Genomic DNA, 14,397 nt, shown 5'->3' with positions numbered 1-14,397 from the left:
TCTACAGACTTTAAACGGTATGCGTAGGTTCAGTGCAAACACAGAGAGTATTAAGTATGCATACAGAGCGTATGTCCGCCCCATTCTGGAATATGCGTGTCCTGTTTGGGTGCCCTCAGCACTGAGAACAGTGTATCTTTGTCAGGAGCTTGAATCGGTTCAGAAGCGAGCGGTATCGATCATCTTGGGCCGCCGTGACATCCCCTACGAAAAGGCTCTGGAAGTGCTAGGTCTGCCGTCACTCCAAAACCAGTACGAAACTCTGATAATGAGTTTCGGAAAGTACTTGCTTTCTAAATCTCAGCACTGTGACATTCTACCTGATCAACCTCTACCACCCAGAACGAGAAAGCAAGATAAGTTAGTTCCCGTTAAAGCAAGAACAAACCGATATGGCAATTCTTTCGTCCCGGTTTTCGTCAAAATGTATAATAAGTGTTAATATTTATAGTTTTATTTATATTTACAAGTGTAGCTTGATTTTGTATATGTTGTAAAGAAACACAAATCAGCAACAGCTGTCAAGTTTTTACTATTAAACCTGTCTACTACTACTACTACTACATAATCTGTACGTAGTTTTTACTAATAATTTTAAAATTATTAATTTCTTAAATTCCGGTAAATATAAGACTCCAGTTACTCGCCAAAGAGGGTTCTATCAAATACCCTGTGATTGTGGAAATTACTATGTCGGCAGGACCCATCAGAATCTAGAAAACGGTTACAACAGCATAAAAAAGACATAGACAAGGCATTAATTTCAAATAGTTCCAACAACTCCTTTGATTCTGCTTTAGGTTGACATATATTTAATAATCCGTGCTACACGATACTTTTTGAAAAATCTTCACTCATCAGTAATGATTTGGGTATAAAACAGGTGGTTCAAGAATCAATCGAAATTAATCTCTAAATAAATAATAATATTTCTTTGAACAGGGACTTAGGGAATACTCACTAAATTCTTTATACTCAAATTTAATTAAAAATGATCTAAAAAAATATTTTACTAAACCGATTTATAATAGTATTGAACCAGCTAGGAAAAGGCCTTTGAGACAGGCTGCTAAAAAAGCAAGTTTGGCTCTGAGAAATTGCATTTAATCCCTTTGTTCTCTTTAGTATGAATGAATTTATATTCTCACTTCATTCTTTTTGTCAGTCCTGGTTGAACTTCGTTGAAGTAAGGATGCTAGGGCTGTTTTTAAAAAAGTTTAGAAAATATTATTTAGTTTTAATTCTCACAATTTAATGTAAGTTTATTTATATATACATATTTTCTCTTGTTCTCGTATCAAACAGTTCGTGGTAACGAACTGTAGTAAGGAGCGACCCGGCTCAATAGTAACCAAAACTCTAAAAAATGGAATTTTGATACCAATAGCTACATCAAAAGAATTGCATTTTAATGCTGATTTTAAATGTATAAGTTTAATCAAGTTTAGTCTTACCCCAAAAAAGTTACGAACCTGAGAAAATTTGCCTTATTTTAGAAAATAGGGGGAAACACCCCCTAAATGTCATAGAAATTCAACGAAAATCACACCATCAGATTCAGCGTATCAAAGAACACTACTGTAGAAGTTTCAAGCTCCTATCTACAAAAATGCGGAATTTTGTATTTTTGCCAGAAGGCAGATCACGGATGCGTGTTTATTTGTTTGTTTGTTTTTTTTGTTTTTTTTTCCAGGGGTGATCGTATCGACCCAGTGGTCCTAGAATGTTGCGAGGGGGGCTCATTCTAACGGAAATGAAAAGTTATAGTGCCCCTTTTAAGTGACCAAAAAAATTGGAGGGCACCTAGGCCCCCTCCCACGCTAATTACTTTCCCAAAGTCAACGGATCAAAAATCTGAGATAGCCATTTATTTCAGCGTAGTCGAAAAACCATATAACTATGTCTTTGGGGAAGACTTACTCCCCCACAGTCCCCGTAGGAGGGGCTACAAGTTACAAACTTTGACCTAGGCATACATATAGTAATGGGTATTGGGAAGTGTACAGACGTTTTCAAGGGGATTTTTTAGGTGGGGTGGGGGGTTGAGAAGAGGGTGATTTGTTGGGGGAACTTTCCATCGAGGAATTTGTCATGGGGGAAGAAAATTTCCATGAAGGGAGCACAGGATTTTCTAGCATTATTTAAAAAAATGAAAAAATAAATATGAAAAAAAATTTCAACTGGAAATTAGTAGCTGCATTAAAACTTAAAACGAACAGAAACTATTATGCTTATGATGGACTCACCTCCTCCTAATACCTCGCTCTTTACGCTAAAGTATTTTTAGTAATTTCAACTATTTATTCTACGGCTTTTGTGATTCAGGGGTCATTCTTAATGAATTGGGACAAAATTTAAGCTTTAGTTTAAAAAGCGAGGTACTGACGAGGGGATGAACCACCTCATATATGTAATAAAAACATGAGAATACAAAAGTTCGCTACGTAAGCTAATATATAAGTTACGTTTACCTTTTACTAATTAATACATTCGTAAAAAATCTAAAGATCTAGTTGCCTTTTTAAGTAACCAAAAAATCGGAGGGCAACTAGGCTTCCACCCCCTCCTGCTTCTTTTTTTCTCATAATCATTTGATCAAAACTATGAGAAAGCCATTTAGCCAAAAAAATAAATATGCAAATTTCGTTTTAGTTAATCCTCTGCGGAGAGCCAAAATCAAAACATTTATTGATTCAAAAACGTTCAGAAATTAAATAATAAAATAAGTTTTTTAACTGAAAGTAAGGAGCGACATTAAAACTTAAAACGAACAGAAATTACTTCGCATATGAAAGGGGCTACTTCCTCATCAACTCCCCGCTCTTTACGCTAAAGTTTTTTACTACTTTAAAATGTAGAGTTAAGAGAAAGAGTCAAACTTTAGCGTAAAGAGCGAGGCGTTGATGAGGAAGCAGCCCCTTTCTATACGAATTAATTTCTGTTCGTTTTAAGTTTTAATGTCGCTCCTTACGTTCAGTTAAAAAAAACTTGTTTTTTTTTATTTAATTGTACTGAAGACGGCCCTTGAACATAGGGCCGAAATATTCACAGAACCGATTTCCACTGTCTTGAAAAGATTTTCCCTATTGTTTCTTCTTTGTATTTGCAAAGGCGCCATTTGGGCCAAATCTTGGGGTGGGCATGAGCTCCATCTGCCCCCCCCCCCTGATTCACTTTGTGTCGCGTAAGAAAAATCCGGGTTTTGGCAGCACATTGATCGAATATTCTAAGTAAAAATGCATTTTCAGGACCCGTGTGTTGCTTGGAAATGTACTGTAACTGAATGTGGAACTCAGCCACACTGACCTCTAAGATTAATTATAACAACGAAGAATACAATCAACGAGGTTAAGTGATTAACCTGAAAGTAGAAAATTCAACCAGACTACAGGCTGGCATTCCTCAGCGAGAAACTTTCTTATTTAAGTAAACAATACGTCGGTGAAAGTAACCTTCATTGTTATGCTGAGGGTTGTAACAAAAATATCAGTGTCCCTTCAGCAGAAATCTTCCAGATCAAATATATTTACAAAAAGGAAAAACATAACAAGAAAAAAAAATAACAGCATTCAAGGTAACAAAGGGAACCGCCGAGGTTTCATCTTTGCAAAATCGTCAACAAGCTGGTTGTAGTCCAAATTTTTAAATAAATCCTTCTCTGCAAATATCAAAAGGAGGTGACTGAGACGATCATCTCCTGTTGTAGACCGCAGGTAGTTTTTCACTATTTCTAGGCTAGAACACAAACGCTCATTACTCGCTGTTGTCTCAGGAAGTGTGGCAGCAATACGAAGTACTTTAATTACTTCTGAGTAAGCCACTGGTAATGCCTGAAGATGGTCGAGAATGTCTAGGAAGTTTTCCGGCTTTTTCTCCTCATTGAGCAAGAAACGCTTGGCAATACCAGCTTGAGATTCGAGAAGAATGCTGTCGATATCCAGCTCGCCGTAAAGAGAAGAGATAAGCTTGAGCAGCTCTGTGTCCATAAACTTAGTTGAGCTTGGATCCAAGGCTTCGAGCATACTCAGCACTGACAAGTTATCTGTGAACCTTCTGTCGAATTCGGCTAGTAGACGGTCAAAAGTTTTGAAGTATTCTTGCTTCATTTCATCCGCCAAAGTAGCAGTCCAATTTCCAGATTCGATTAAATTCTTTCCTAGCGTTAAAGTTGTCACAAATTGTTTCCGATGCTTGGTGATCTTTTGAATTCTTCAAGGTCATCCTTTCTGACCAACAGAGGAGGGCCTAGTCTCGGGTCCATTCGCGGGTTCTGTTGCGAACTCTTTGGCTTTCTTGAAAAGCGATACAAATGAAGCATCTGAACGCAGGTCGGTGAGTTTGCTTCTTGTGACCTGAATCAGGGTGCACGATCGAGAAATAATCAAGTCGACGGCGACGGCATGGAGTTGCTGAGACAGCGATTTCGTCGCTCGCGTAATTGCTTCTATGTAGTGTAATTGGAAGATAACAAGGAACAATTCCATCAAGAAATGATAGGCCAGGAACTGACCTATTTTAGTCTATCAACTTAGAGGAATTACTGCAAATATTCAGAATTTATAATATTAATATTATCATCTAGGAAACGGGCATTTGACAGAACTTTAAAATTAGATTATGTATCTAACCTGCTTTCAAAGTTTACAATGGTTAATAGCAAATAGTGTTATTATTATGGCCGGCAAAGGACCCTTTTTGGTTGGAAGCTTGGGCCCCCCGGAAAATCTGGGGTGGGCATTTGCCCACCCCTGCCCCCCACCCAAATGGCGTCTCTGTGCATTTGTTTGTTATGAAGTCTTGCGCTACTCGAACTGATTGAAAGAACGCAAGACGTCAAATGAAGTTGCTGCTGTGCTAGAGCTGATGAAAATAGTCCTGCGCTATCTTCTTCTTTTTTTTACTGACTCTAGAATTAAAATAATACCTTTCCTTAGTTACCAGAGCTCGCCAATCATTCCGTCGATCTTTTCGGGTTCCTTCCCTGCGTAGAGGTAGTATTCTTTCACTGAATGGCTTCAATACTGGGAAACCGATGACAGACGTACCATTTTCAAGGACATTGTCTGAGTCAAGACAAATGGAAAAAATAGATAGCGCAGAAGAGCTAGAAGGTGATGATACTGAAGTAAACAAAAGGTAAGATGCTTTTGCAGTTTAATATTTTATGGTAAACGCTGAGAAAGTTTGTTAAAAAAAAAAAAAATTTTTGAACGGACTTTTTGTTCCAAGTTTAAGAACCATTCATTCCATTCGTTTGCAGTACGTGACAGTGTATACCAATTTTCCTATTAGAACTCTCACTTACCACCGTATTCGGGAGGTGAGTTGGACCTCTTAGTTATTTCCTGGACTATTATAGTAAACATAGAAAGGTATGAGGGTAGGGAGTAGAAATTACTCTCTAATTTTCCTAAACAGGGAAATTTTCATTTTTTATTTCAGTTTTCTGTGAAGAGCAATCTAAAGGCCTTAAACCATCTTTGGTCACAAACTATATCAACAATAAATTTTGATTATAATATATACAACACTATTCTCTTTTTTAGTGTAATTTACTCCGCTTGTTTTGTTTAAAACTGGGTTATAAATAGATTATTAATATTACTGATGTTTATTATTTTAAATATGTAAACTGTATTACTTTTATTTTTGATCATCGATACTTTTAGCATTTTTACCTTTACATAATTTTTGAAATCAGAATTAAACTCCTCAAAAAAAGCCAAAAATCTTGGTGGCCAAAAAAAGCCAAAAATCATACGCTGAAATTATACATGCATGAGAACCGGATAGGAAGGGGCTTATTCGATTGAAAATTGAAAAGACTGCCGCCCACTAAAATAGTCGTAAGAAATTGGAGGGCATCCAGCCCTCCCTCGCAACCATCACTTCCCTAAACACATCCCATCAAAATTTTGAGATAGCAATTTTGTTCTGCGTATGTAAAAGGTCCGGAAATTATGTCTTTAAGGATGACAGTCCACCCACAGTCCTCAAGGCAAGGGTTTTAAATTGTTCCTTCGGGGCATATAAGGTTTTATATAGAAAGGGTGGCCAAATCTACTTCGAAAGGGGCTCATTAGAGTGGCAATCAGAAGTTTTAGTGCTCTTTTAAATAGTCAAAGTGATCAGAAGGTGTCTAACCCCCTTCTATATGTCATGTTTTCCCGAATTGAATCCAATAGAAATTAAGCTGAAAGATCCGGAAGCGATGTCTTTAAGGATGACAACCCCCTCCTCACACACACACAGCCTTAAGGGCAAGGGTTTTAAAATATAGAAAGTGCTGTCGTATAAACCTGGTATGGGCTCATTGGACTGATAATCAGAAGTTCTAGTGCCCTTTTTAAGAGTCAAAGGGGTCGGAGAGCAGCTATCTCTTCCCTACCACAAATACACACATTGTATTTTCCCAATATGTATCCAATAGAAATTTTGAGATAGAAATTTCATTAAAAATAGTCAAAAGATCATATATCAAGGCTTTTGGCGTTGAAAAAAAAACTCCAGAGCCTGGGGACAAGGATTGTAAGTTATACCCCGGAGGGCATTTAGGCTTTTATGGAAAGGAAGAATATACAAACTTTATAGGAGGCTCATTTGGTTGAAAATTGGAAGTTCTAGCTCCTTGTTAAGAGTGAAAAATGATGGAGGGCAAATAGCCCCCCCCCCACTAACTACAAGTATCTGATTGCAATTTTGAGATAGCCATTTTGCTGAAAATAGTCCAAAGAACACATAACAATGCCTCCAGGGTTTACACAGCCCCCAGAGCCCTGGATGATGGGTTGTAAGTTATGCCCTGGGGCATATAAGGGTTCCATGGAATGGGTGGTCGTATAAACTTCAGATAGGGCTCATTTGATTTGAAAGTTACCCTTGCCCCTTACACTTGTCATACCCCCAAACACATTTAATGAAAATTTTTAGACAGAAACTTAGTTCACCATACTTGAAAGATCCAGCAATTATGCCTTTCAGAATGACAGCCCACCCACAGCCATCAGGGTAATGGTTGTAAGTTATGTCTTCGGGGAATATAAGGTTTATATTGAAAGGGTGGTTGTATCTACCTCGATAGGAGCTCATAAGACTGGCATTCAGAAGCTCTAGTGCTCTTTTAAAGAGCCAAAGTGATCAGAGGACAGGTACCCCCCTTCCACATGTCGTGTTTTCTCGTAATGCATCCAAATAGAAATTTCGAGACAGCCATTTTATTCAAAATGGTCCAAATATCATATAGCAAGGCTTTTGGGATTGATACAAACCATCAGAACCGGGGGTCAAGGGTTGTGAATTATGCCTTGGGGACATTTATGGTTTTTGAAATCCCTGTTTGGAAGGGACGGTTGTATAAACTTTGGTGGTGGCTCATTTGTTTGAAAATTGGAAGCTCTCGTTCATTTTTAAATGATGGAAATGACGGAAGGAAAGTAGCCCTCCTCCCAACTACCGCTCTTTCCACCAAACGATTCTGATTGTAATTGTGAAATTGTATTTTGTTCAAAATAGTCTAAAGAACATATAACAATGCCTCCAGGGAAATATAACAATGCCTCCATTGACACAACCCTCCAGACCCCCGGGGAAAGGATACCCTTTGGGAATATAAGGTTTTTATGGAATGGGTGGTCGTATAAACTTCAGAAGAAGCTCATTTTATTTAAAATTGGAAGTTATAGTACCCTTTTTAAGAGTCAAAAGCGATTTTAAAGCAACCAGCTCCCCCGGCACGTCCATCATTTCCTAAAACTAAAATTTAAACCAAATTTTGGACATCTATTTTTTCAGCATTGCTTAAAGGCTCAGTAATTTTGTGTTTGGGGATGTTGATCCTCCCCCTAGGCCTTAGGGCAAGGGCTTTAATTTAGGCAATTTGCTCATTTTTTACATATTATATATGTTATAGAGAAAAGATATGCATGTTTGACTTCTACTTTCCCAAAATACGAGTATTTCAGGAAGTGCTGAAAGCATTGTTTAACTAAATCAAAACATGTTATATGTTTATGAGTTGTCAAAAGGGCACAACTCAGAAAAGACTGATTATATTAATTTGGAAATTTCAGGCTATGATAAGGGAGATCACCAATTGACCAACAAGGCAATATTAGCACGCCATTACTACTACAACTGCGACTGCTTCTACTGCTACCAATACTATCACTAAAACAACTACTTCTGCTGTGATTAATACTAAGGCAGAAGATATTTAAAAAAATATTTGAGGAAACATTGAGGGAAAGTCGAACAAAATCAAAACATACTATGTGCATACAGATTGTTGAAATGGGCGTATCAGCAATATTTTTAGAACGGCTTATCGTATCAAGACGAAAATTCAGGGGCATCTTGCGTGAGATGTTTAGTTAACCCAAAAGGCAAAACGTTTTTGCTGCTACTGCTATTAATACTGCTTCTACTACTGTTACTACTAATAATAATACACAATTACTGCTACTACTACCACTACTACAATGATACTAGTAAAATTAAGGCTACACGGATGAAAGTGAAGATTTGACACAATATTGAGGGGAATCTGAAGTAAACCAAAACACACTATATACATGTAGATTGTCAAAAGGGCGTATGCCAAAATGGATTCGTCTATTGGAACTTTCAGAGAATACTTAAAGGGGAAGATCAATTGACAAAAGAGTATTATATGCATGTCACTACAAACACTACTACCACTGCTACTTTTACTTATACTACTACTGCTACTAAACTACTCCAACTACTACTTCGATTATAAAAACTTGTAAGGCGACACAAGTACGAAAACTACACATCAGCAATATACTTGGAACGGCTTACTGTGTCAAGGTGAAAACTTCCAGGGCATCATGAAAGGGATGTTTAACTGACCAAAAGGCAAGATGTATATGCTGATACTATGCAGACACTATATGCTTTTAGATTGTCAAAATAACATATCTTAAGTGTTTGAAATTAAGGATTTGGGTATTAAGTTGGAACTCTCAGAGAATGCTTAAAGGAAAAGATCAGTTGACAAAAAGGCAATATGCGCACATTGCCGCTAATTCTGCTACCACTGCTACATTTACAAGTTCTAATGTTACTATTACTACTGCTTCAATTACTACTTCTATTGCAACTGTGAGGCTATGAGAATTAAGATGAAAATTTCAAGGTATATGAATATAAAAGTTATCAAAAGAACATATCGAAAATGTCATATTGTGTTTGGTTGAGTAATGATACTACTACATGGACTAATATTACAACTATACCTAAGGGTATGAAGGTAATTTTAATAGATAATTTTTAGAGGGGAAAGTAAACTGAATCACAACACGCCATATATATGCAGGTTTTCTAAAGGGTATCTCAGCAATATCTTAGGAACAGTTTTTTGTTTGAAATTAAAATTTATGCTTTTTGTGGAGGATGTTGAACTAACCAAAAGACAATTTTTGTCTTAAAAATAGATAATTATTAGAGGGGAAAGTAAACTGAATCACAACACGTCATATATATGCAGATTTTCTAAAGGGCATGTCAGCAATATCTTAGGAACAGTTTTGTGTTTGAAATTAAAAATTATGCTTGTTGTGGAGGATGTTGAACTAACCAAAAGACAATATTTCCATCATAATACTGCTGCTTTTTCTCCTACAGCTACTACTGCGGCTAATACTATAAATACTGGTGCTACTACTACTGCTAATAAAGCTAAGGGTATTAAGACAGAAATTTTGGGCAATATTAAACTGTATTGAACTAAATTGAAACACACTATGCCCACATAGGTTGTCCAGAGGGCGTATCAGCAGTGCTTCAGGTACAGTTGGTGGTAGAAGGTACAAACTTTTATTATGTGTTGAAGAGAATGTTGAAAAAAACTAAAGGTGCTATGTGTATACTACTAATGCTGCTACTGCAACTACATGCATTGCCACTGCACAAGCTAAGGGTATTAAAGTGAAGCTTCCAAGGAATATTTCGGGCGGATGTTGAACTAAGTATAAACAAACTACAATCAAGTAGAGTGCCATAAGGGTGGTAAAGCAATATCACAATAACGACTTACATTATTAAGTTACACCTTTGAGGGTAAGTTGTCGCGGATTTTGAACAAGCAAGAAGACACTATATGTATACTTTTAATGCTACACCTACGGTTACTTTAATTAATGACACTATGGGCATTAAGTTGAAGTTTTTTGAACGTTAAGGGGGAGTTTGAATTAAACAAAAAATATTATGTGCATGCAGGTATTAAAAGAAAATATTAGCAACATCATAGGCAGCGCTGCTCTATCACAGCTATTAAAATCATCGGTAATTTAAGGGATCAAATATCATTGGAAATTGAAAGTTCTAGTACCCTTCTTAAGAGTTAAAAGTGACTGCAGGTGTACGTTTAGGAACAAATGTGCCAGTATGCCTAGTACTTCCGACATCAGAAAACTAAATATTTAGTTACCCGATAACTATAAATCGATTGGCTATCTTGGGCGTTCCAGCTGAAGGCTTTTTGGAACAATTTGGGCCGAAATTGTTATTTCACGCATCAAAATGACTGAATGAAACACTTTCTTATCACACGATATTTATTGGCTACTTAAATGATTGATGAAATTTTCGATGTATGTCTAAGACCACTGTTCCTATGCAGTCACACCTGAAGAAAATTAACATAAAAAGCAATTAAACTGGGACTTGCACCCTTATGAAAAAGAATAAAATAAAAATTTTCAAATTTTGGCAGATAGAAGTTTGAAACATTAGATTTCTCTAATTTACTTAAACTATCGATGCAATTTTCATTGCAATCATTAGCCATTTCGTTGGTATTCCCTCTTTTATTATAAAAGAGCAAGCTTTATAAGGTTTATTTGTACTCCTATGCCAGAAATATACGTGATACAAAAAAAAAATCATGGATACAGCCCTCTCTCTCCTCTCTACAAAAAAAGGTAAAAATAAAGGTAAAGGATACGGCATTTAGACTTTACAGTCCGTACCGGCAGTGCTGATCTCCGTTTCTTAGCCCTTCATCCAGGAAGTACAATGGGGGGTTGAGGGCCAGCCATCCTGTGCTTTCACACACCCTTCCTGTTTACCTTCCCCAGATTTCTCCAGGTACCCATTTAGAGCTGGGTCGACTCTGGCTTCACGCCACTGACCCCCGTCCCAAACTGAAGAATTGGGTACACTGGGATTCGAACCCGCGTCCCTCTCTACAAAGTCTACCTAGGCTAGTTGAAAAGAAGTCAAATGTAAAAGTAGAAAAAAGCAGGCTATTTTTGGTCCCAATTCGCAACAAGAACTAACTAAAAAAAATCACCATAGCCTCAGCTCGGCAATACGCGATGGATGTATAGCTCAAGGAAACCAACAAATCCCAAGCGTCAAGGGCTGTGACACATTGCATTAAAATGTCTCGGACTTTACAAGAAAATGCAAGTACAATTAATTCGATTTTATTCATCTCTGGAACACCGAGTGCCTCATCTTGGTGCCTGCTTGTCAGCACCTCATATTTGGTATATGTGTTTTGAAGTATGCTATTTTCTAAAATATTTCCCAAAAAAATAATTTTAAGTGCATCATTTTCTATACAAGCTGATCTTGTATAGAAATCCCACGTCCCCGACTTTCCTATGGAATGGCAAGCTTTTTCCCATCGTTACCGAAGTTACTTTCGTATCTTCCCTTTGACAGGTTGACCTCACTATTTCCCTCTCCTCAAATTTTTACGGAATGCCACGCCCTCCCTCACCGTTATAGAAGTAATCACCTGTGCCTCTGATATCTCCCCTCCTACTAGAACAATCAATGCAAGAGAAGGAACTAGGCCCGCTTTTACAGTTTTTCTTGAGATCGTTCCATCTTTCATTGCGGTTTCTATTCTAACTGAAGCTGGAAAGCGTGGGTGTTTATGTTCATAATAACATACAGTTGTAACCGTATCCCCATGGTTGATGTCCTATCTTATTAATTTGGCCAGTTTGCACATTAGTTTGTTTACTACCTGAGTCAATTACCATTTTTTGCTAATTTTCCGTTCAATTTTCCTTGTATTTGGTATGATATTGCAAACTCCTCAATATTTCCGTTCTTGTTGGACATGGTCCAAGTTGTTGTTTATAGGTCACTTTATCCCCTCTATTGTGACAATGTTTAGTAAAATTCTTTGAAGAATCACATTTTTATCGGATTATTAGCATTCCCAACTGGAATATTAAGTATTTCGTATTTAGGAAAAAGGGCTTCGCCTTCCATTTTGGCTTATGGGTTGCTGCGCATACCCTCCTAGTCAACGAAGTCACACGTTTTCTGTCTTAGAATTTATTTTTCCGTGCCTCTTCTTCTTTTGAAGCCGATATCTAGAGAAACTATTCTGGCCATCCGATGGCAAAAAATTTCCTTGTGATAAAGTATCACACTCCAGGATTTCCCAGCTAGCTTTAATTAGACCGTTCATGGATTTACAATTCTGGGTGGTCTGTCTCAAAACCTTCCATGTGAGCCTTTCTTTCTCTTTCATCTGCTTCTTTATGGGCTTCTCTAGCCCTTTCCTCCCCCTCTCTTGCTCTTTCTTCAGCCTCCTCTTTCCTTCCCTTTCTTTCCTGTCTTTGTCTCTTTTTTTCTCCCTCTACTTCCTTATGGGCTTTTCAAGCCTTTTTTTCTGCCTGTCTTTTTTTTTGTATTTTTCGTATAAACTTTCCGACGTTAGATTTTCATACTGTGGCTGGAGTGCAATTTAATTCCTTTAGAGCCAGTTGGTTTCTGTGAGTCTGGAAGTTGGACATTTTTTATGTTCAAATGGCATATCTTTTCTAAGAAATATCATTAACATCTCAACTGAATACTAAAGCAAGAACAATATTCGTTGGTAATGTCACTTAACTACTGAATCAATCGCGACGAACACAGTAATTGCCACACCGCAACAATGAAGATATACAAATACTATTACGAATTTCAGCGACAGACAATATGATATTACGATAATACCAATATCAAAATGATAAAAAAAATATATAACATTTGATAAGATCTTAAAAAACCGGGAATATTGACACTTAATTGTCGAATAATAATTTAATTATCTACAAACAATTTGTCTAAAGGCGAAACAGTCACTGTAAAGCGAAATAACAGTTGCCATTAGGGAGGAGGGAGAAAACAAACTGAAAAACACGCAAATATTCTACTGATGATTTAGCTGAACTTGAAATCACACAGGAAACATGGCCTTACAACACAAACCATGTATCCCCACCAGATACTGGTCACTCCAAATGTAATATCCACTTAGGTATATTACGCCAAAAAGGACAGGCCTATCCCACCTTCCTATCGAAATAATGCACAAATTTTATCAGGCATTCCTAATCGAAAGATTTCTTTCCGGATGGAAAGTCTTACTTTCCATCAGGAAAGACATCCGGCATAATATATAACGTTCTCTCCTATGCCGAAACTCTCGCTCTCTCTCTAGACGCTACCTAGGCTAGTCGAAAAGAAGTCAAAAGTATAAGTAGAAGATGCTTACCATTTTCACCTCCAATTCACAATAAAAACTAACTAACATAATCACCTTAGCCTCGGGCTGACCAGCCAATCTTAAGTGCCAAGGGTGTAGTGTATGACCACTTGTTTGCCCCCAAGGAATGACTTAACCCTTTCTTTTTACCTCAGTCACTATCTAGCTGTAGTCGTTGAAAATAATTTTTGTCCAGTGGTTGCTCATTGACAGCTGAGTCCCAAGTGCCAAAAGATTACGCTGTATTTCAGACTAAAGGGGAGGGGGTGAAACAGAGCGTCCAAAAGAGGAATATAATTTAACGTAACAAGAGAAATAGCAAAAAAGGCATTTATATGATAATTAGGGCCTGGGGTCCAAATAAGACTTGTATCATTTTTTGTGTACCTTCAAACTTAATTAATCTTGCGTGTTTGAAGTCATTGTAAAACTTAGATGCCTCTAATGTATATATTGCTAACAAAACTCTTTTTTTAAGGTCTAGTTTCTATTTCCAATAGTCGCTCCTGACTAATTGTATGTTACCACGAACGGTTTAATATGTCAAAATAAAAATAAAACCCAACATCTATATGTATATCTCAATAAAAAATAAAGTTCCTGATAAAACTTGCCCCCACCCCCCAACTTCCTATGAAATTCGTTTATAATGCCCGATTTGTATTGAAAAAAATGCCACTTTGCTGTGGCATAAACATTTTCGCTGCTTGAAATGGCACTAAAACTTTTAATTTCTATTCAAATGAGTCTCCCGAATTTTTAGGGCTGTCGACTCAATAAGACCACACTAGGTTTCACTGATGTACTTAAGTTGACTATCTCATTTTCATCAAAAGCAGTTGCTCTCTTGGCGGTATTTTTCCATTTTTGGAAAT

The 14,397-nt window shown here is 37.2% G+C and overlaps 1 protein-coding gene and 1 long non-coding RNA gene across 2 annotated transcripts in view; one reads left to right on the top strand and one right to left on the bottom strand.

The window, feature by feature from the left end:
* Positions 1-1,563, bottom strand: part of LOC136043060 (uncharacterized) — a 52,651-nt gene extending 51,088 nt beyond the window's left edge. The window contains exon 1 of the long non-coding RNA XR_010621541.1: positions 1,473-1,563. This is a non-coding gene — a long non-coding RNA (uncharacterized LOC136043060). The remainder of the gene's footprint in view (positions 1-1,472) is intronic.
* Positions 1-14,397, top strand: part of LOC136043045 (uncharacterized) — a 135,113-nt gene that overhangs the window by 94,887 nt on the left and 25,829 nt on the right. The window contains exon 4 of the mRNA XM_065727952.1: positions 4,935-5,136. Within this exon, the coding sequence (XP_065584024.1) occupies positions 4,935-5,136 (202 nt within the window). The remainder of the gene's footprint in view (positions 1-4,934; positions 5,137-14,397) is intronic.

The sequence above is a fragment of the Artemia franciscana genome, unplaced genomic scaffold (genome assembly GCF_032884065.1).
Source record: "Artemia franciscana unplaced genomic scaffold, ASM3288406v1 Scaffold_289, whole genome shotgun sequence".
Lineage (NCBI taxonomy): Eukaryota > Metazoa > Arthropoda > Branchiopoda > Anostraca > Artemiidae > Artemia > Artemia franciscana.
This window is presented reverse-complemented; position numbering and strand designations above follow the sequence as displayed.